This window comes from Dermacentor silvarum, chromosome 10 (genome assembly GCF_013339745.2).
Source record: "Dermacentor silvarum isolate Dsil-2018 chromosome 10, BIME_Dsil_1.4, whole genome shotgun sequence".
In the NCBI taxonomy this organism is placed as follows: domain Eukaryota; kingdom Metazoa; phylum Arthropoda; class Arachnida; order Ixodida; family Ixodidae; genus Dermacentor; species Dermacentor silvarum.
The window spans coordinates 15488282-15511279 of record NC_051163.1 but is presented as its reverse complement, the minus strand read 5'-3'; the positions used below and the strand labels follow the sequence as shown (position 1 = coordinate 15511279).

Here is a 22998-nt window from a genome sequence, read left to right as displayed (position 1 = left end):
AACAGTTTACAAGTACACCATTACAAGGAGCTATAAATATATATCCTGACCTCTATGAAAACGGAATGACATGAGAAAGTTTCGTGCCCCACAAATTACAATGCACTGCAAAGGAAGATTTATGTGCAAATATCGGCGCGCGCTATAGCGTACGCTGTAATCACGCTTGCAAAAGCTCGGCATCGCTTATCTAAACACATGGGACTTGAGAAATACTTTTTATCGGCGACCATTGCACCGAATTGTATGAAGTTGTTGCATTTAAAAGCAAAAGGTCAAAACCTAGTGACTGCAAGAATCGGATTTTCGCTTTACGACGTCAATTTATTTTTCAATCATTATTGAATACCTCAAAATTAAAAAAAAAAGTTAACCCTGGCATTGAGTTAACAACTCCGTCTCTCAGCAAAAGAAAATCACAATTATGTAAACCGCACAAAATAATACCTTTAAAGCAGACTCTGAAATATACTACTAATCCGTGAGTGCAGTCAGTCTTAACACCCTCGTTAACGCTGTAACAGCTTCACGTGAGCTGTAATTGCGTACATCAAAATAAATGTTCTTGGTGCATAGTTACGGATTTGTAAGCTTCGCGCTTCTATTTTACGCTTGCCGATTTTCGGCGAAGTTTCGAAAATTACGAGACCATAAATCAAAAACCTGCTGCCTACAAACACTGGAATTTGACTTTCACTCTCAAATGCAACAAATTTCATTCAAATCGGCCAAGCGGTTGTCTAAGAAAAGCATTTCTTCGTCTTACATGTACTTGAATACGAAAATCACTGTTCGCCCCGAGATAAAGAGAGAGAGAGAGAGAGAGAGAGACGGAAGAAAGGGGAAAGGCAGGGAGGTTAACCAGAGGGGAATTTCCGGTTTGCTACCCTACACTGTAGATAGATAGAGGGGAGGGGGTAAAGTGATAGGAAAGGAGCGAGAGAAAGGGAATACAGATACACAGTCACAGTCGGTCACTGTCCCCGAATTACCGCACAGCACAGTGACAGTTGCAGCGCTATAAACATCAGTTCAGCCACCGAGCTAAAGCTAAGCCCAATGACATGAAACGGCGTTAACTAAGTTTTTACTCTAGCGTGACACTGCGCGGCGCGAAGCTGATGACGCGACGGTACGGCTCAAATAGGCGAGAAATACGCGCTTCGTGCGGAGGCAGCCTACGCTTAGAATGATTCGAAACTTTTCGAATAACGAATCGAATACGGTCCTACTTGATGCGAATATCGTCGAATACTCGTCGAAATATTTCAAAACGTCGACTGCGCCCAATTAAACATGAAATTGGAGCAAAGTACAGTAAGTGTTCACCCCCACGGCTACAACACAGACATAAAATATGAGAACTTGCCCATTTAGTGGAACAGGCTACGTCGCTTAGGTAGCCATACTTTACAGAGTACACAGTGATCATTCGCTCTCTCTGAGGAGTCCTGGGCATGCGAAAGAAAATATACGTGTTTGCTCCTAATGCTCCATTTGTACTTTTAATAAACAACGCTTCATAACGTACTATGTAATGACAGAAACTCGCTAACTTTAAGGATACTGGGATGTGAACATCGTTTTATATTAATTGCGATAACGGCTGTTCAATATTCAAAAACTATTCGATATTCGATTCGAATAGATTCTGGCACTATACCGGATTCGTCTTCGATTCGGTCTCAGAAACCATTATATTCGCACACCTCTAGTTCGCTGTAATCACGCCTGCATTCTTTTGTCACTTTTTTTTCATTTTCTTATATGGTCGACGATGTGATCCCAATGACGTGGAACCACGTGCAGCCCTGACTACAGCGTGACATTGTGCGACGCAAGAAAATACGCAGGAAATACGCGCCCCCATGTGGTTACCTGCAAAAACTCCCTACAGATGTTCGCGGATACCGCATGCGCATGCGCAGAATGGTGACAGACTCTAAACTTTGTTGATCGACGCGTCGTCCGTGTTTTGGCGCCGAGTGTGAGACCTGTGCGGTGTGTTGCGAGTAAGCCCTTACCATCATCGTCACGGGAGAACGAGGCAACACCGATAAGGCGTGTTCTATGTAGCTCTTCTGTACACACCCTCTTCCTCGCTCGCTTCCCTCTGCATTTACAAGAGCCTATCAGTATTCTACTCGACCACTCGCGAACACTTCCGATCAATCAAACCAGGTAGTGTCCCCACGCGAGGCGGATTTTCGTCCTAGGAGAGATTGATGTGTTCCTTTACCACCGTTGATATATATGAGAGGGAGAGACTTCCGCGCATAGGCCTGCTACCCGTTTCCCTTCTTTTTTCACCACTTTCATCAATGCATTTCTATTTTCGATCAAGCGCTGGTGCTGTCGCGCGCCTTCATAGAGGCAAATTTAAAAAATGCGACGTCATTCATTTCTTTTTGTTCTTTTTTTTTTTCTTTCCCCGCTATCTTTATGGCCTCAATAGCACATGCGATGACCTCTGTCGTCGTCTACTAGCCCGATAAAAAAACAAAACGCCTCTCTCTCTCTCTCTCTCTCTCTCTCTCTCTCTCTCTCTCTCTCTTCAGCGGCCAACTTTTATCGGTCACGATGCCGTGCTTTACCAAATATAGGTTGTTTCCTGAACGCTCGGCGGATAAGCAGGAGACACGCTCCGATGGGTCGTTCGCTCGCTTGATCGTTCCCCCTGTGAGTACCGTACAGTGGAAACCAAGCCGCTGCGGCAGTTTGCGCCCTTTAAACTATCTGTATTATCACAAAAACTGACACTGATATTCCGTAGAAAATTCTATAGACATTTATGTGTACAGCGCCTATGGTCAGTAATGTGGCTGTTTGGGCTTGTTGGTATACAACATACGTATTGGTACAACAACTATAGTCAGGCACTTCTTGTCGACTGGCGTATACAGATTGGCGGTGAAATCAGCAGTCAGTTATCGAAGACTACGAAGCACATTTACCGTTACGAAATAGATAGGCTTGTCAGCAGTGCCCATCACATGTATGCAGCTGCAGCACGATAAAGATTAAACAAAAAACAAAAAAAGATAAGTTTACGCGTAAGCAGTCTGCGGCCTATAGATTTATAAATTCACTTCTACAAGGATGTACACCACTAAATAGGTTTTTCTTAAACACCTCTCTAGAAATGCGCTTGTATTCACTTTGTAAATGAAGTTCTCTCTTCTCTCCCCATTGCGCGGACGTCAATAAACCTCTGCCTCAATCACTTTCGCTTCTCCGCACGGTTTTGTTACTTTGCGGCGTAGTAGGCTCTCTAGGAACGTAGGCATATTGAGTACAGACGTGTGTCAACTTCCGGCCGATCGGTATGAGTTATTCTTTGGCGTCGAACAAAGCCTACCGCCAAATTACGAAACTACTACTACTTCGTGCGTGCGTGAGCGCAACAGAAGCATTTACATATCAGCTTCCGTTGTAACACGAACAGTGCAGTTATCTATGCCACGTGTGTCCGTGATTGGTGAGCCGAAAACGAGTCGCTCTTCCGCGGCTTTACGATGTATGACTATTTCGTGTCACTCGCAAAGGCACCCTGCGTGAACGCGCAAGTGGTGTCGTCCACAGCTGCTTCTTTCTCAAGCCGACAATGAGAGAAGCACAAGCTCTGCACTGTAGGGTTAGCATTTACGAATACGCAGCAGCATCGGTGGCTATTGCGAGCCCACGGCTCAACGAATGTCGTTTTTAGAATTGAAAAAAGGAAAACCGACACTACGTGTCAGAAAGCAGTTCTGTCTTGAGTTTACTGCACACAATTATATTTGCCAGCCTAGAAAAAAAAAAAGGACGACGTTGCGGGAAAAGCGAAACTACCAAGTCCTTAGAATGCATCAACAAAGTCACCGCTGTCCAACTAAGGCAGAAGTTGTACGCACGCGCCAGCCAATAGCGTTCGCTCCATTCCGTGACGTCATGGCGGAGACGAACGCCTTTGTATCGGCGTCTCTCGAGAACTACGTTTTATAGCGCAGAGGCACAGCAAGCGGACACAAATGGATTTTGTAGGTGGAGTTTGCACTGCATTCTCCAAGGGTGTCACCAACACGGCTACCCCCCCCCCCCCCCTCCCACGCCCCCCTCCGAGTTACTGCTCCCAAAGCGAGCTACTAAACTGAGCCGCAGTAACTGAATCTGTAGCACTCAGTGCACAAGTCAACGAGATGTCAAAACCAGGCCGGGAGCCCTTGTCATCCCAGAGGTGGTTTATTAACGATTGCATGCAGCGCCCGATTTGCGTCGAGCAATTAGCGCGAAACCCGGAATGCCCCAGGAGAGTTTGCAACGCGAAGTTGTGGAAAGCCGAAAGCAGAATACGTCGAGAACACGGCTACAAGCCAGAAGAGCGTGCCAGAATTTCGGTCTTTTGTTGCCGCCTTCCACCTTGGTTCTTCCGCAACGATTCGCAAGCTCGCTTCACGGCAGAGACTGTAGGCGGCAAAGTAAATAAAGTGGAAAAGAATGCCTGTCGGGGGAGGGGGGGGGGGGGTATTTGGCACAAACACAACAACTATAAACGAACTTCCCACCCCGATTTATGCCATATGATTTTCTTACGTCGCACGGGAGCCCGCGTAATCAGAAATTGAAAACATTTTCATTTAATATTTCTCGGGCAAACGTCTCTTGGGTGCACGTTTCTTCTTTCTGCTGTCAAGGAGCAGAAAAACAAGAGTAGCAAACAAATAACGTGCATCTCACCCCCACCCCCTCCTCATTCTTTTTTCTTAATTAATATTATGATCGCACGCGTAATGAACTTAAAGCACTTATCTTTTTCTTCCTCCCAAGCGAAAAATGGGAGAACAGTTATGCTGTGCGGTTTTCCGACTTTTTACTATCACATATTAATATTATTATTATTATTATTATTATTATTATTATTATTATTATTATTATTATTATTATTATTATTACTTTAATTAGTATCAGTATTAGTAATAATAATAGTAGTAGTAGTAATAGTAGTAGTAGTAGTACAACTTTGCCAGAGAAAGCAATAATTCCTAACGAAAAGCAGTAACTGGAAGTTCAAGAAAAGGAAAGAAATTACAGATTGAGCTAACATTCTCCCCCATAAATGTTAAAAAGAAAAGAAATTATAATTTACAAGTGCAATGCGGCAAACTAAAGCCCCTCCATACACGTTTTCGCCGACCAAGCGGCGGTGGCGCGTGGATGGAGGGGCATTACGACAAAACAGGGAAGCGCCGCTCGCTCGCAGCACATTTCGCCATCTGTCGGAGACCCAACGCACTCAACGGTCACTAAGCGCCCTCTCTTGCACGAAATGCTCGTTCGCCGTTGCATTACGTAGCGGTCCCCAAGATCAGCGACGCTGCGCTGCTCCTAGTTCTTCGAGGCCATAGTGCTCCCTCTCATTCCTTTCACGTCTTGTGCGATAGATGGCGCCACAACCGGTTTAGCTGAAATGACGTTGGATAATTACGGCGCGCCCCTCCACTCAGGGGGACGGGGTCCTTTATTTTGGACATTTATATTGGACATTTTATTTTCTCGCCGGTTGGTCCGTGTCAAACAAAATGCCACCCGATGCATAAATTTCCTCAGAGTGCGTTGTCTCAACATGGCGGGAAACCAGCAGTACTGGGCGATTGAACCGACCGACAAAGATAATTTTTAGCTCACAGGCGTTATAATTAGAAAATTCTCTCATAATATATTATAGTAAATATTATAGGAAAAATTATAGTAAAAGCCTCTGAATACAGCCTGTTCAGCGGGCCATGGTACCTTTTGCCGGATCACTTTTATAGTTATAATCATCTCATCACTTTCACACATATCACTGATATATATATATAAAACGCTGGACGAACACGTTAACAACATTTTCGGGTGTTCTCGTTGTTCGGTGAATCAGGTTTAGTACGCTTGTGTAAATGAGACTCACTGAATGCACTCCACTGGTGGGAATTGGAGGGAGTGCGATTCTCCAAAATCTATATAAGTACGGCACAACGTAAGTTACTGCAGCAAACTGAGCTCCATCTGTTCTGACAACGTGCAATGCACAATTTTTCTTCTTGTCGCCGAAGCTTTGGCAAATGTCGCTGACGTTTGCTGAAGCTTCTGTCAAGCTATCAGCATTTCGTGTCCAGTCTTCATGCGATATGATGGATCACAGTCGAACCCGGATTTATCATATTTGAAGGGGATCACAAAAAAGTCCGATATATAGATATTTCGATATATAAAATCAAAATTTTATGCAAAAGTTTTCGAAAGGATTTTACTTGTTCGTTATACACAATAATTCGTTATATCCGGTTTTGGCTCTATATTAGATATGATGAATAACAGAGGCATATGAGGTGCGACATACGTCCACCTTATCATTTCAAAAGACAGAACCGCGGCTCGTAGATTTTAAGACATCCAGATATTCGCTTCCACGCACGTTTTACGCGACCAAACGACGTTACTGGCGGACGCCGTTCCCAGGCTAACGTTCAAAACGAGTGCACATTCGAGGATTGTTTCAACGCACGGAGTTCACACCTGTATATGGTGCGAGCAGTACTATACGCGGACGAGGACGTATCGCGTAGCCCGCGGCTACGGAAGCACGCCGAACGAGGAGGTGGCACTCACCCGAGCTGTAGCTGTCGGTGGACGACGCCGACAGGGAGCGGCTCCGGTAGCGGCTGCGAGGCTTGATCCCTCCCACGAGCTTCGACTCCTGCGGGCAAAAGGCACACGTTCACGGTCGCGCACGCAAGAAAGAATAAATCATGTTTATTCCGGCATAGTGTAACAATACGACGTGATTGACAGTATCATCCGGATCCTTAGCCTATGGGGCTAGTTATGTATCCACACCATAAATAAAAGTCAGCATAAATTGCAATCCAAAGCAAAAAAAAGCAAAAGTAGGTAACTATATACACGATTTAAAGTAATGTTTTAATGATGTTAATTATGTTTTAGTGATGTTCTAGCAGCTAAACGTACAAGCCGCTACCGAGGCTTCGCCTCGCAACAACCGTGCTTGCGACAAAGCCACCTTGCCAAAACATGACTCCCGAAGTGCAGGAGCACTGGCAACTGATTCCAATAGGGCGAATCCCAGTGGAGGATGTCACATTCATCGCGCACTCATTGGATAAGACAACGGACACGATGCCCGTTGCTCCAATGACGCGTTGCGCCGGATGTTGCGTCACGCATAAAATGAAGGTATTACCGGGCGTGATCGACCGAGAATCAGGGTCCCATATTCCGCTGCATTTAAAGGGACACTAAATTAGAGAAACACTGAATCAGTTTAGATTGGTAAAGCGTTCCTCAAGTGCACTTTCGTTGAATTAGCGGAAATAGGTTGATTATTAGAAGAGGAAGCGATGGTCATCATTTCTTTTCTTTTTTTTCGCGCTGAAACTACAGGGTCGGTACGTCAGTGAGAAGTCACGGATTACAAAGTGTTGTTTTTTTTTTTCTTTCTCACTGTTCAGTCTTTGTCTTTTTTAAAATACAATGTACTCCATTTTTACCGATAGATATTTAATCAGGCCCGAGCAGACGGCTTCAAAATCCATGACGTCACGGCGAGCTGCATGGTGCGGGAATTGCGCGGCAGCGTCGCCACCAGTCTCTCGTTTCTATGTCTAATTTTCTGGCTTGCCAAGCGTCTTCTCGCGGTAAGAGTGTTTTTTTTTTTTTTGTATTGTGGAAAGGTCAAATCATTTTTATCTTTCATCATCATCAGCAGCAGCAGCGTATTTTTGTGTCCACTGCAGGACGAAGGTCTATCCCTGCGGTCTCCAATTGCCCCTGTCATGCGCTAGCCGATTCCAACTTGCGCCTGCAAATTTCCTAACTTCATCACCCCACCTAGTTTTCTGCCGTCCTCGACTGCGCTTCCCTTCTCTTGGTATCCATTCTGTAACTTTAATGATCCACCGGTTATCCATCCTACGCATTACATGGCCTGCCCAGCTCCATTTCTTCCGCTTAATGTCAACTAGAATATCGGCTATCCCCCGTTTGTTCTCTGATCCACACCGCTCTCTTGCTGTCTCTTAACGTTACGCCTCACGTTTTTCGTTCCATCGATAGAGCTTTAGCATATGATACGTTCCTCTCTTTCTTTACTGACCAAAGCGTAGTTGTACATAGGTACGCGGCAGTACCGGAAATCCTCAGACGCGAGCAGCCGCGCTGGTCGCAACGTCTTATGACGCACTGCTTAGCCAAATCGTAGTTGCAATGACCTAAACCTTTATTGCCACGACTAAATATAGCACACACTGATGAGAGAAAAGTGGCTCGTATGAAGCATTGTGCGGACATATATACCTGCTGAAGCAGGTTTGTGCGGACATATATAACGGTGGAATACTACCTGCCTTCCGAGCCATGCTGTACATATGGATGACGCGTGCATTGCATGCACTTTCCGGAGATGTGAGAAAGTCGTAGCCGAGAGAAAGTAGGGACATGAAAAGAAAGCAGGGAGGTAAACGATACGCGTGGTTTGCTACCCTCCACTGGTGGTGGGTAGCAATAGAGTAATTGCCATTGTGCGGTGAATCTATGGTGCTAGAGGCTTAGTCAGGCGACCATTGACTCCGCCTCTCGCCTCCAGCATCACGACAGACGTGCCCCTTAAACCAAATAAATAAATAAATAAATAAATAAATAAATAAATAAATAAATAAATAAATAAATAAATAAATAAATAAATAAATAAATAAATAAATAAATAAATAAATAAATACCCCGCGCGCGCATGAGGATAGACATGAATTCTTTTATAAAATGCCACACAGGCCGGTGCACTTCTAATTATATGTCTGCATTAGGGAACTCGCCATGCTATAGCACAGCCGTGTGCTCACTGTTTTAGCCATAGCAGCAGGCATGAGCCTTGCGTCATCAACTGCAGCATACATATGGAGTACTACTATACCACTGCTTCTGACCAGCATTTCAACTGTCGCACTGCTGCACAAAACTACCGCTAAAGATGGGATGACCCTCAACAGTATAAATTAAATTGAAGCGATACCCTACGGTGTTTCATAGCAGCACTATAAGGGTATTTGCAAACACGAGGTTCTTTCCTTGAAGAATGGAACCCTTCAGTCATACTCAGGGGGTGTGTGCAGAGACAGTGCAAGCACCAGTGAGGAAAACTGATATAAGAGACGATGTACGTATTTGCAAGCAAAGAAAAAAAAAATGCAGGCAGAAGAGCAACACAACAGGGTAATTTTGTGGAGTGCAGCACACCAGGCAGTAGAAAGCTTAATGTGAGCTAAAAAAAAAAAATTGTGGGGTTTTACGTGCCAAAACCAGCTTAATGTGAGCTGTCTTTAGGGAAAGTGATTGCGAGCTGTCTTTAGGGAAAGTGATGAGTGAAGGTTTACGAGTGCCATCATGCAGAGTGCCGTCACTGATAACGCCAACTGCCTCTTTATGGATAAATTTGCCAACTTGCAAAGGCACTGCGTGCGCGCATGATGACGTACAGCGTCACGCATTTTCAGCTATATCGCGCGAGATAATATTGTCGTACATCGTCCTGAAGGGAACATCGCATTGGCTCTTGCACAGGAGAGTGCTTGATGCACTTGAGAGTACTTCTGCCGGTCTCGCTGATTATCGCAGCTTGAAGGCACTAAAATGACGCGTGATGGACGCTCGCGCGATATAGCTAAAAATGCGGGAGGCTGTACGTGAAGTCTCTTACACAAAGTCACTCAGGCCGGTACGCTCAGCGCCCCCCCCCCCCCCCCCAGACCCCGTAAAAATGTTCGCTGTTCTTTTGAAATTACGCCACAATATTAAAATTACGCCACTGTTCGTACCGATTAAAATGCAAAATTGACTGGAGTAAAATAGGGGTACGACAAAATGACGGAAGTACGCCAGATTGACTTATCGATGAAGATACAGTGTAGCAGTAATATAAGCGTACTTGGAGTAAATAAGCGTAATAATCAAGGGTGAGAGACGCCCCCCAGAAGATAAACTTCACAATTAAAAGATACTCTTAACGATTAAAATACACTGCCGAAACAAAGGTACGCCTAAACAACACCGCCAATTGAAGTACCGCGGAGGAGGGTTCCCTAGCGGAAAAGGCCCACATTCCCCGTACCATAATCCTACGTGGTCCAGTGGGTTTATATGGGAACATATAGGTTTACATACTACAGGATCCTATATCATCATATAGGATATTACGGATACAGGCCATATAGGGCATATCGGATTGTTTTATTAGGGTTGGAAACGCACAAGTCCCCCCCTATGCGCTCTCCTTTAATAAATACATCCTTTCAGCAACCGACCACGCGCCAGCGCTGAACCAAAACGGCCGCCGATGAAGCGCGAAACAAGCAACAGTGGAGAAAAGCACATTAGTCCTCTGCCAAGGTTGTCGAGACGGCGACGAGAGCGCGCTGCAAAGGAAAAGCCTTGTTCAGGGCTGGGCGTGTGTGTTTTTGTTTTGTTTTTTCACTACTCACAAACGCCCCTTCCACGCGAACAATGTGGCTTGTAGAAAGAACGAGCTACTGGATCGCGACTAATGCAGGGAACGGAAAATTATCACCCTCGTCTGTCTCTTTGTTCACCGCATTTGGCGCAACACGCAGTACGCTGTGCGGAGGGCGTTCGAAACACTTCGAGCAAAGCAGGCCGCAGTGGGAAACGGAGCGTGCACACCCTGGAAAAAAAAAAAAGAAAAAAAAAAGATCGCTGGAATATTTAGTGACGAGAACGTAGCAAACCCTTGTCCTACAAGCTGTTCGAAAAGCTGAACAGACGTGTCCAATACGAAAACTTTATACAGCTTTAGAAGTACAGTCGAAGCCAAATGATAAAAAAACCGGATAGAGCGTATTATTCCCTACATCGAACAACTGAAACTTGCCGAGCGATACTCATGTAAAATCACTCACTCATAACGAACTGGGCATTGGATATACCAGTATTAGTGACGCTGAGAAACAGCTTCTTCATTGTTTTTTTTTTTCTTTTTTTTTTTTAATCGATACCTACATTACGACCTCTCGGGACGTCGATGTCGAAGAATTTGCCTACAGCGCGGGATCTCGGCAAGGAAAAAAACAGCGCGTGGCTGTATTGCCTATCGCCACAATTTACGACCCGGTGGGAAAAAAAAATAAAGACCCCCCCTACGAAGGAAGGAAAGTCGCGAGAGGTCAAGCGGCGATAAGCGGAGCTCTAAGGGAGAACGAACTGCACGTAATTATGACGTTTTATCTAATCTTTTGGCGCGCGCAATATAGGCGTGCACAGTTATGGAGGTCGCAAGTTACACGCGGTAGCACTGGAGGCGCAATCCAGCGAAGGAATTATGCAAGACGCGTGATTACACGCATGCTTTCGTGAGCACTTGCTTTGTTTATTTATTGCCTGCTTGTTTGCTGTAACGTTGCATTGCATTGCGCGAGAAGCCATGGACGACACAGCGATGCGAATATACCGTTACGAAGTAGAGTTGCATTCAAAAAGCGCACCATACCGCAAGAAACCGAGCACGAACAAAATAAAATCAACTCTTATGTCTAGACGCATTGTACATGTAATGCTGTGGGCACTGTAACATGGTAAACACCTGTTTACCGTGTTACAGGACCAAGCTGTTACGCCAAGCAAAGGACCACTGGAGGTAGATTATCAATAAATGCTGGGTTAACGTGCCAAAAACCACGATCCTATTACGAGGTACGCCTTGTTGTGCGGAACTCCGGGATAATTTTCACCACCTTGGATTCTTTAACGCGCACCTAAATTTGAGTACACGGCAGTTCTTGTATTTCGCCCCCGTCGAAGCCTCGAAAGGTCAACTGAAACGACCTTGTGGATATACATAGGGGGGATTAACTTTTACTAAACTTTATATATTTCAACGAAAATTAGGGTTGAATCGACGATAAACTTTATACTGAGAATAAACAAAAATAAAGCCTGGATTTCGCTAATTCTCACCACGGAAAGGAGAATGATGATGTAATATATAGTGCAACTTTATTCTGTAAGAAAGGCAACACTAAAATGTCAGTGCCGCATGTAAGTGGCTACAATTTTATGACCGGTCTCACTTACGGTATAGTTCTTATTCTGACAACTGTCTTAAGCTCCATAACACTTACAATATATTTTACTATACTTTAAACTTGACTATGATTTCATGGCCAGTCTCGCGTATACGTTAGTTCTTATTGTGACAACTGCATGTCTTAAGGTCCATAACACTTACAATATATTTGACTATACTTTTAGTCTCATATCCACAACTGCATGTAGATTATTAATATCCCAATCGTCGTTATGTTCGACGTATACGGGTATGCACGGTGCGCCATAAATACTCTGCAAACTTTTGTTTCTTGCACTGCCAACATGTCGAGGTCATGGTCCGCCAACAACCGGTATACTTGGCTCCGCCTTTTCTTTGCGGCCAGACCTCCAACGTTTAACGTGGCTAAGGGCTTTCACCCCATATTTCCCTTGAGATTAAAAAAAAAATACAAGAAAAAAACTGCAAGACGTGACTTCAGAAGTGGTGAGGTGCAGGCCAGTTGGTCCAGGATAAAATAGCTCAATACACGGGACAGGGTGCAAAACTAAACAACAATAACGCTAATCATTGTTCGGATTACAGTATTTCGGGGGACCACGCTCATTCAATCGCAATCCGCAAATCTCTCACATTAAATATAGGCCGTGAAACACGGCAACAACGGCTTATTTTTTAAACGGGAAGGCACTGAATCCCTTTTTGGCGACGCACGACATCTGCCCCTGAAAAACTAGAAAATTCAGTAGCCGGAAAAACGCAAATGCGCTGCACGCGCTCCGGGGAAGCGGGAAAGAAACGAGTTAACGAGTGCAGAGTTACAGGAGGAAAGACGAAGCTCAGGCAGACATCTCTGCCTTCGTGTAAATAGATCTCTCTCTCTCTCTTCACTTCACCGTTTGTGTTAAGCGCACTTAGTTCTTGGCGCGACACTTGAGATAAAACAACTATAGTCGACCCCGCATGTGTATCGAATCTGAAGGGGATCACAAAAAAAGTTCGATATATCGGTAATTCGATAAATAAAAAAAATCATACAAACAAATTCAAGGGGATTTTACTGACGTTCGTTATACACAATAATTCGTTATGATATGGGTTCGATATATCCGGGTTCGCCTATAATAAGTATTTACACCTCTAAGCTGAGCAGTAATGGTAGACGACTTAGGACAGAACTTCGCACGAATGGTTTATACAACGCAGTAGTATAACATCTGGAAAACACAAGCAAACGGACGCCGCTCGGCTTTCTTTCTGTCTCTCTCTCTCTCTAGCACTCTCTCCCTTTATTTATTTACTTTTTTTTTTCAGTTTCCCTCCAACTTATGCGCAGCCGCTGCGACAGTTGGGTATCGCGCCAACGACCTCGAGCTCAGCAGCGGTTCCGCATTAGCAGCTTAGCCGACCTTCAAAAGGTCAATCGTTTAGATGCAATTAGAAAAAGAAGAAAAAAAATAACCCTGTGAAGTGGAGGGGGGAATAGAGGCAGAGGGGGGGGGGGGGGAGTTGGCACGGGAAATTCCGTTGCTGCCTTACGGGGCAACAACAGTTAAATGGACCCACTGTTACGTAACGGGCACAGATGACGTAGGCTGATGCGTAGCGGAGCGCGAATAATTTCCACGCCGTTATCGACGAAACATGCAGTAACGCTTTCGGTTCGTGCAGGCAATCGCCCCGGGTCAAGGACGCCGCGAGTTCTGTGCGTCGCTTGCACTGACCGCATCACATCCGTGACTTGTATCTTGCCTGCATCAAGAGTGTTTTTGTTGTCTCTTTTTTTTTTTCTTTTTTTTTCGCTCGGGAGTTCCGTGTGGAACTCCTTATTCTTATCACCGGGAAAGTTCTCACCGGCCCCTGGATTACATGTGCCAAAGAGAGGGAACGCTTTAGCAAGAAAAGACTTGAAAAACAACATTGCCCGGAAGCTTATTTGACGGAAATTTGGAAGGTGGGGCAAGGGGGGAAAGGGGGGGGGGGGGGGCTTGTCGCTGATTTTTGCCGCTTTCAGGATACTTTCGGTTGAGATGCAGTTGAATATCATGCGTGATTACTGCAGGGAAAGCTACGTAATGAACGTTCTCCAACAACGACAGGTCTCAAAGCAAGGAGCCAGATATATGAAACAATCAGTTACTCCCGCAAAAGACCCGCGCCACTTTTGGTCCATTGAGTGAGGTACCTGAACAGCGCCGAATAGATAGGGTAAAACTCTATTGGGAAAAGGCAAAAAAAAAAAAAAGAAGGCAAAAGTGGGCGGAGCCCCTAGCCCGGGGCCCCACTGGCTTGAGCGGCTTGCTGGGCTTAGTCCAGAAGAGGAATATATTGCGAGCGCCACAATACTTGCACGCTGCCGTTTTGCACGAGAGCATGAGCGTGCCGACAAACGTTAAGCGCCGTGTTGTATATACACCCTTGCCGAAATAGGCTCGCACAGCCTATATACAGGCATCCAGCAGACGTACTACTCGTAGACAATTTGCGGACGCCTTGTTGACGTCTTGCACGCGCTAAAGGCGCTCGTGCGCTACAGTGCTCAAGCGCATTCTTGTTGTTGTTGTCACCTTCAACTTATGGCACGTATATATCCACGAAGGGAATGGGATTGGCCGCGGTTCGCAATGAAAACATAATCAAGCGCGTTCAGTGCCTGCGCTTGTGCTTTTCTTCCTTTGTGTTTTTCTGCCCCCCCCCCCTCCCTCCCTCCCCTTACCCTCCTTTCTTTTCGAGAACGATTGGCATGCACACCCTAGCAGAAATTCGATTCCGCGAATCTTATCGCGCACCGCTGCTGCATGTCGTCACGTATGACGATGTTCGGAGGCGTTGTTTTCGTACAGACTTTCCTGGTGCTAGAGATCGATGTTTGTGCCTTTACATGGCAACGACTAAAGCTTCTGCTATGGTATGGCTTCAGCGACAACTATGCATGTACAGAGAGAGAGAGAGAGAGAGAGAGAAAGCTTAAAGATATCAGGGGAGGTTAGCCCAGCGACAGGCCTGGCGCGTTACTCCAGCTGGAATGGTGAGGGATGAAATAAATGCAGTGAGGTAAAACACAAAACACAAAACACGAACTAACATATAAAATCTAGCACAGATACACTAACACAAAAAACAGTCTCAATGACGCCTGTATCCCGTAGGAATGCTATAAGTGTTCTATATGTCTTCTATATCGTGGAGCGCAGTTGAGATCCACAATGTTTCCACGGCGCTATACACGCATGCGGAAATCAGGCATACGTCAATCTATTTCCAGTGCTCACTGCGTGAACCATTATGCAACCCGATAGGTAATTTAAAACACTAGGTCGAGGTGGCGTACCAGTAGAAACAAACACTGAAGTGCGGACCATGGCGTGCTTTTAACAACCCATCTGTCTAGAAAAGTTATACCACGTTACACAATTTAGCAGACAAGCCCCGCAAACAGCGCAATCACGCAGACAGTGTGCACGAGTCGCTCAAGCATTCATTTGCAAAAGTGTGTTCACGCGTCTCATCGAACGAGATACGATGGCTTAAGTTTCGACAAGTGCTCGGGGGGGTAACAACCGCGGTAGTGCATCAACCCCGACGTGAGTATCAGCAGTGCATGTTCCAAAAAAGCATAGACGAATTTGTCCAACCGAAACGAACGGCACTCGCCAAAACGACGTGCCAATTGGCGCCCGGGGCCATCGTGCACTGCCATTCACCCCTACATATAAGAGCGTCGCGTCCACTTACGGAGATGCGGGCGCGCACCGTCGAAGATGAGCCGCCGTTCGCACACACGACGTCGCCGACACTTTCGTGGAGCGACCACGCAGCCCCCTTCACGGGCATCAGGTCCGTCCGAAACCAACGCTGACGCAGGAACAGGGACATGCTGACAAGAAGATGCGATAGTCCTTCAACGGCTACAGCGGGTTGCACACAAAGAACGCCGTTGTAGTTAGCGAATCATCACGCGTTGTGTCCGTCGTTGTATACCAAACGCTGGCCGCGGAATAGCATTGGACTTGTGGCGCGCCAGCGACACGTTTCCAGGTTTCTGGCAGCACGCTAAGTCAGGAGAGTGGGAGAGAGAGATGCTGCAGTCATCGCATTGAAACGGTCAGTAGCCTGTCAGTACCCATCACGCCGCGCATTGGTAACTAGAACGCGGCCTCAGAGCGCAGCACGACAGACGAGCAGGTACGTCGGTACTATACACGCGGCAGCGCCAAACGCGCCGCGTATTGGCTCGTTTCCGGCCGAATGTGAAGCACGTCGGCCGCCCGTCTTCCGAACCGATGTCTTCAGATATATGCGCGTGCCCAAAAACAATCGAGGTAATACAGAGGCACCATCAACCGGCAGGCAGTGTTCCTTGCCAAGGTGACGCGCCGGTCCCAGAAGGACAGTATGGATCTTAGGAACAAAGTGCGGCCATGTTCACTGCACGCTGCTCAAACCATTCACAACAGGGCCCGCGGCGGTAGCAGAAAGTCAACAAGATCTGCCATCAAATATCCCGACGTCGCAGTAATGACGCGTCGAATGGCAAGTCCACCGGAGACAAAAGGACACTACACGCTTGATTTCGTAACGCTTGTCCAAAGGCCGGCGCACAAGCTTTCACAAATGGTTCAAAGAACGCAGAAAGCACAGGCCCCAGGCTTGCGGCCACCTATGTCACAAATCATCGCCATCAAAAATCCACCACTTCCGGCGACGTCCTCATTAGCAGAACAAACGGCAAGTCCTGAGGACACAAGGGGCAAGTCCCGACTATCAGCGTCCGTAGGCACACTTCTTCGTAGTGCACGCCGTGCACAGTCTGAGGTGACGAGCCTGTCGGTCTCGCATACCGTCCTCCTCTCCAAGTCCAGGGACGGCAGTCGTGAACAGAGAGCGTTTCTTCTTGTTTTTCCTGGTTGTGGTTTCTTCCTTAGCTAAGGCCGCGCCCAGCGATCCGTTGCTTCGCGCAACGCTTCCCTCTATACACGGCTCACGCATAGCCCGAAAAGTCGAGACGCATTCGAAACAACGGGGGCAGCAGGCACGCCACCCACTGGTGCACGCAGTGAAGAAGCGTCTCCCTCCCCCCATCTCACGTGAAAACGAGAGCTCCTCTGACCAACGGAGCACGGCCCGCGGCCTTCGCCTGCCGCCCACAGCTGCCCGCTGGACCGTACATCGCGACCCACGATGCACGCGAAGGCAAAGTATAGCCTGCGATGGATGCGCCAACGTCGATGCTACAGAGAACAGCGATTTGATTCTTCGCGGTGGTGAACTGATTGATTGATTGATTGATTGATTGATTGTTCAAAACCCTATGTTCAATCATTACAAAATGGGCATTCTTTATGTAGAATCGGAAAGAATTTGAGTGAGTGAGTGAGTGAGTGAGTGAGTGAGTGAGTGAGTGAGTGAGTGAGTGAGTGAGTGAGTGAGTGAGTGAGTGAGTGAGTGAGTGAGTGAGTGAGTGAGTGAGTGAGTGAGTGAGTGAGTGAGTGAGTGAGTCCAGCGTCTCAAAGCAAGACGGCTATGAGAGACGCCGTAGTTACGGTAACAGTACAGGTAGTAGTGGGCAATAGCACTAGTAATAGCATCTTCTCTCGCAAATATTTGTGGCACTTCCGCCCGATCTCGGAGGCGATATGCCTAGGCTGGTCGGCAATTCCGTGCTTCAATATAGAATGCGGTGCGCTGTTCCAACCAACGGTGCCTCTGGAGGCGCGAAATAAAAAGAAACTGAGGAAAGGAAACGGTGGAGCATCACAAGTTAACATACAGTTCTACATCCGATATCTGCAATAAACCTAAATACATTGATCATTTCTTTCTATTCAGCCGTGTTTTTGCAACCCAAAGAAAAAGGTATGGGGAAGTTCCATATCCGGTCAACTCAGCCTTCGGCTATTTTTTCGCTTCGGGGCGTCTGCGCAAGGCTTCAGCCACAGGAACGTCTGCATGGCCATCTAAGACTTTATCTGTGACGCAAGAAGACGACCACGATAACTTTATGAAATTAAATTCAGTCGCCCGAAAAACCCCCGACTGTATCAAAATCTTAATACCATCAAAACTGCTTATAGCTTGCGTAAACTATTCGCGATTGTGATGATGATGATGATCGTTTATTGGCGTCCCATTTTAAACGTGGCGGCGACAAATAGTCACCTAGCCTGATTGATTTAATCAGGGTTTACTATATATCGCCATCCAGCCTTTTGCATATCTGATATCCATCTTAACTTTCGTATTTACAATCTCATCACTACATCCTACTGTTACCTAAGCTTGCAATGACTACGGTTCTATCAACCTCTTTCCCGCTTTCTTTCCACCAATATGCTCTAAACTTCTCTTGCTTATCTCGACTCCAGCAATTCATGCGACACTTGGCGGTGAGCGCAGGAAACCTCGTAACAAGGTCGTAGCAGACGCTCCCGTCAGCAGCCTCTGTAGCCGTAGAACTGCGATCAGGTGCGTTTGTTGAACGATGAAGCCACCACCAAAGAAACTGCCCACAGCGAAGAAATGTTGCTGCGTTTCACAGTGTTGACAAAGTAGACGGAAAGTCAAGTCTGCTTCCTTTCACAAATTTCCCCCTGCACCAAAATATCGGCGCCGAAGATTGCGAATGCCCGCATAGCAAAGCTGTGACAACAACAGTTCTGTGTTCTCGGAATTTTTGCCCGAGACAGATTTTTTTTTTTTCAGGCATGAATCGGTTTGTTCTTTAAGTGTCAAGAGAATGCGAATATGTTGCTTGTACGACACTTGCAGTGAAGCGCTGCGGTGAACTTCAGAGAGCCTGCGTCGAGGTTGTTGGCCATCGCGATAACGTGCTGCGTATGCGTGTTGCAACGCGTACCTTCATGTGATAGCCGGAGGGGTAATGCAGTTTGCGATGCAAATGTCTGCACAGCACTCAATCTTTCTCCGAACGAGGCTGTTGTACGGGACACATGTGGCACACAACGTGGGGGCACTGCGCATGGTGCATCAGCGAAAATCGGATCATCGGAGTTTCTGAGCAACGTCGGTAAATCGTTCTGTTTAGGCACGACACGAACGCCCAATCGTGGAAAATAACTCTTGGGTGGCATAGCAGTGCGCCTTCCTTGCGGCCCGCTGGACACGCTACCCGATTAATTAGTCTAAATTAGTGGGTGCTCATTTGAAAATATATAAGTATCGAAGCAAATGGTGTCTCACATCAGCGTCTGAAGGAAATTAAGCAGTGAAGAGGCGAACACAGTTCTGGCCAGTTAAAATGCGGGATACTTCGACTATATAGAGGAACATGCAAAATTGGTTCATATTCACGCAAGCGGTGAGTCAACATTAATTTACACAAGAACAAGAGTTTTCACTTCCATTAGTTTGCACAGGAGTCGTAGGCGGTGATACTAAGAGAGCGGCCAGTAATCAGTTACGATCAGGTCACGCACCACAATCCAAACCTGCACATGGTATACATGCAAATGTGTGTTTTTACCGTAAGCAGATCCTTCGGTTTCTTTTTGTCTCGTTCCTGTTCTCTACGAGAGAAACAATGGGTAACCTACTGCAATAACCACGGCTTAACGAAGCAGCAGTCACCTTGCGCATATCTCGAATGTATAATAGACAACATAAGTTTTCGGAACGCAGAAAAAATAAAAAAGCGGGAAAGCTTCGCCACAGCCTTGTCGCGCACGCCGAACTAGGTCGCGCGACAAAGTGCACCGCTCGCTTTTTAGATTCGCTCGCTCTTTAGACTGAAGAGAACGTGCAGAGCCTGCACCTTCGCCAAACCAAAAAGCGCTCGCTGGTCTCGCACGTATGCGCATGCACTGCGGTAATAGCTGGTCAAGCTAGTCACCGCGAACCACGTTTAACTTGCTGAACCGTACATGTATACCAAATGTCAGACAATCGACGTATCCGACTTCGCCGGCCACGCTGCCTTGCACGCTGGACACACCGGACTATATCCGCGCCTTAACAGTGAATCAAAACAGCAGACTTGCACTTTTCCGACAACCTACCACTGCACGCGTAGTTCGTCTCCACGACCAATGGGTATACCGGAAGCATATATTGAAAATCCTGACTGGGAGCTTACCACTGTCGTTGAAAAGAAAAGTGTACAATCATTGCATTCTACCGGTGCTAACATATTGGGCAGAACTTGGAGGTTAACAAAGAAGCTCGAGAACAAGTTAAGGACCGCACAAAGAGCGATGGAACGAAAAATCTTAGGACTAACGTTAAGAGACAGGAAGAGAGCGGTGTGGATCAGAGAACAAATGGGGATAGCCGATATTCTATATAGTTGACATTAAGCGGAAGAAATGCAGCTGGGCAGGTCATGTAATGCGTAGGATGGATAACCGGTGGACCATTAGGGTTACAGAATGGATACCAAGAGAAGGGAAGCGCAGTCGAGGTCGGCAGAAAACCAGATGGGATGATGAAGTTATGAAATTTGCAGGCGCAAGTTGCAATACGCTAGCGCAAGACAGGGGTAATTGGAGATCGCAGGGAGAGGCCTTCGTCCTGCAGTGGACATAAAGTATAGGCTGATGATGATGTTGTTGATGATGATGATGATATTGAAAATCTAGAAGGCCTTATCAACCGCGGTTGAACGCGATTGGCTGAAACGCCGCCAGCGACGCTCGACGCCCTCTGCAACCGCTGTGAGAGTAAGCCGCGCCAGCTAACGCCTTTTACGCTAGCCTGGCCTAACCTAACGTTAAGCTGTTTTTCCCAGCGTGAAAGCAGCCCGCGAATACACGCAAAATTGCCGCACGACTGGCCGCTCGAGGCACTTCGCGTGTATGCGCGCGGGCTTCTTTCACGCTCGGAAAAGCACTTTTCAGATACAGCAACAGAAAGCTGTATCGGGAGTTTCTCTGCTCTATACAATTTTGTCACTGACACTGTCATCTAACTATATTTCAGAAGTTGAATAATTAAGACTATAATATGTAATTAGGCGGAATTGCAAAACATAATCTGAGTATCCCCAAGCAACGGCAAACAACCTTGGTTCTGTCCAGCTACGTGGTATTAGCATAGTTTTTAATATTGGTGCATGATAGTTGGGACACCATATATTACTACGTGCCTGAACCTGTTTTTTTTTCTCTTTATTTGTAAATTTTCAACGATTTCATGCTTCTTATGTTTTGTGATACTGTTTGCACTCTAATATGCGTACTTGATTCGTTAATGATAATTGATGGCTTCACCGTCCCCACTGACAGCTTCGCCGCGCGCATGCCACAGACCGGATTCACCTAGCGCAGCGCCGACGCATTGGAATTCGGAATGCTATACAGAGTCGAGACAAATAGCATCTACACTTTTGCGACCGGCTGTATACCGCCAGCGTACGGCAAAGCGTAAAAGAAATAAAGTACTCGTACAGCAGCGCTCAATGTCACCTAGAATACGAGGGCGTTGTCGGCTGGGACACGAACGTTGCTTCGTAAAGCGCTGTGCTAACGCTGCAGAGCCATAGTGATTTAGTCAGTGTAGACTGGAAATGTTGGCAACTATTCCGTTCACTGGCTTCTGCACGAATAAATTGTTCCATTATCAAATGATGACAACGTCACGTGATACGAAGAATATTCCGGCAGTAAGGCGCATTTCGCGAACGTGCTTGGAACAGTCAATATACCGCCCCCCCCCCCCCAAAAAAAAAAAAAAATTTAAAAATTTAAGGAAACAACAACACAAAGGCAGGTCCTGCAGTTTCTGCAATTAAACACAAGTTAATCCATCAAATCAGCCAAATAACACACACACACAGGCCATTCTAAGTGTTAATACAGATATGCAATATCGCTTTCATTAAAGAATGTTAATAAGGCTTCTAGAGCAGATCGCCGTAATGACGCGTTACTCCGTCACCTAAGTAACAAACCAAACGTAGCAGTTTCTTTTCAGGCGTATGCAGTACCTTCCAACGCACGCCCTCTACAATTTTTCCAGGCGCAATCGAGAACAGAGAACAATCACTGCCGCACCGAGGCTCGAGCATGCCTATAAGCATAGACTCGACCTGTCGCAAGGCTACTCTTTGCTCTGGATTTCGTTGGACGAAGTAAATTTTTACACGGCGCGGACTTGTCACAAATGCCAGCACGAAGGCGCCAGCGCACACAGCATCTGCGGCATTCAAACCGTTCTTTTCTAACGTTTGCTCGCGGAAGCTCGTAGAGGGCACCGGGCCGGACATGGTCTCAAATGATGACCACTGGTGTAGTAATAAATCCTAGTGATCGACTGCATTCAACCGTGGTTAGACATGTACACATAGCTCGACTGCGCTGTTCCTAGCCCCAGAACGAAAATCCGTTAATGAAGTGATTGGGTTTTTGCGTCCCAAACTGACAGCTGGGCTATGAGATTCGCCGCAGAGGAAGGAAATATATAGAGTTAGTTACTCTTAACTAGCTGTAATTTAACCCACTTCATACTATAAGTACCCAAGCGTTCCTTCTTCATTTTACATTGCAAGGCCATCAGCAACCGCAGAATAATTACACACAGTCGAACCCGGATATGTCGAATCTGAAGGGGATAACAAAAAGGTTGGATACATAGGTAATTAGATATATCAAATAAAATTTTTATACAGAAATTTTCAAGTGAATTTAACTGTTGTTCGTTATATACAATAATGCGTTATATTTCGGTTCGATATATCCGGGTTCGACTGAATATATTCAGCGCGCGTGTTCTGCCTTTCTATCTGTGCCCAGTCCTGTAGTCTGCGCTGTTCATTTGGCTATGAAAATTAATAATTATCCATAGGAAGAGCCTCGACAACAATACAAAAAGTAGTCTGCCGTACAAGCAGAAAATAACATCACGAAGCAACGTAACACATCGACGGCACAGGACACAAAACTGTGCCCGGCAGA

At 46.3% G+C, this 22998-nt stretch overlaps 1 protein-coding gene and 1 long non-coding RNA gene across 4 annotated transcripts in view; one reads left to right on the top strand and one right to left on the bottom strand.

Annotated features, from left to right (window-relative positions):
• LOC119465806 (adenosylhomocysteinase-like 1) overlaps window positions 1-22998 on the bottom strand; it is a 286195-nt gene that overhangs the window by 220416 nt on the left and 42781 nt on the right. For all 3 annotated transcript variants that reach the window (XM_037726270.2, XM_037726275.2, XM_037726271.2), the window contains one exon: window positions 6631-6718. In XM_037726270.2, the coding sequence (XP_037582198.1) occupies window positions 6631-6718 (88 nt within the window). The remainder of the gene's footprint in view (window positions 1-6630; window positions 6719-22998) is intronic.
• LOC119465810 (uncharacterized) overlaps window positions 1-22998 on the top strand; it is a 57483-nt gene that overhangs the window by 4430 nt on the left and 30055 nt on the right. The window lies entirely within an intron of this gene.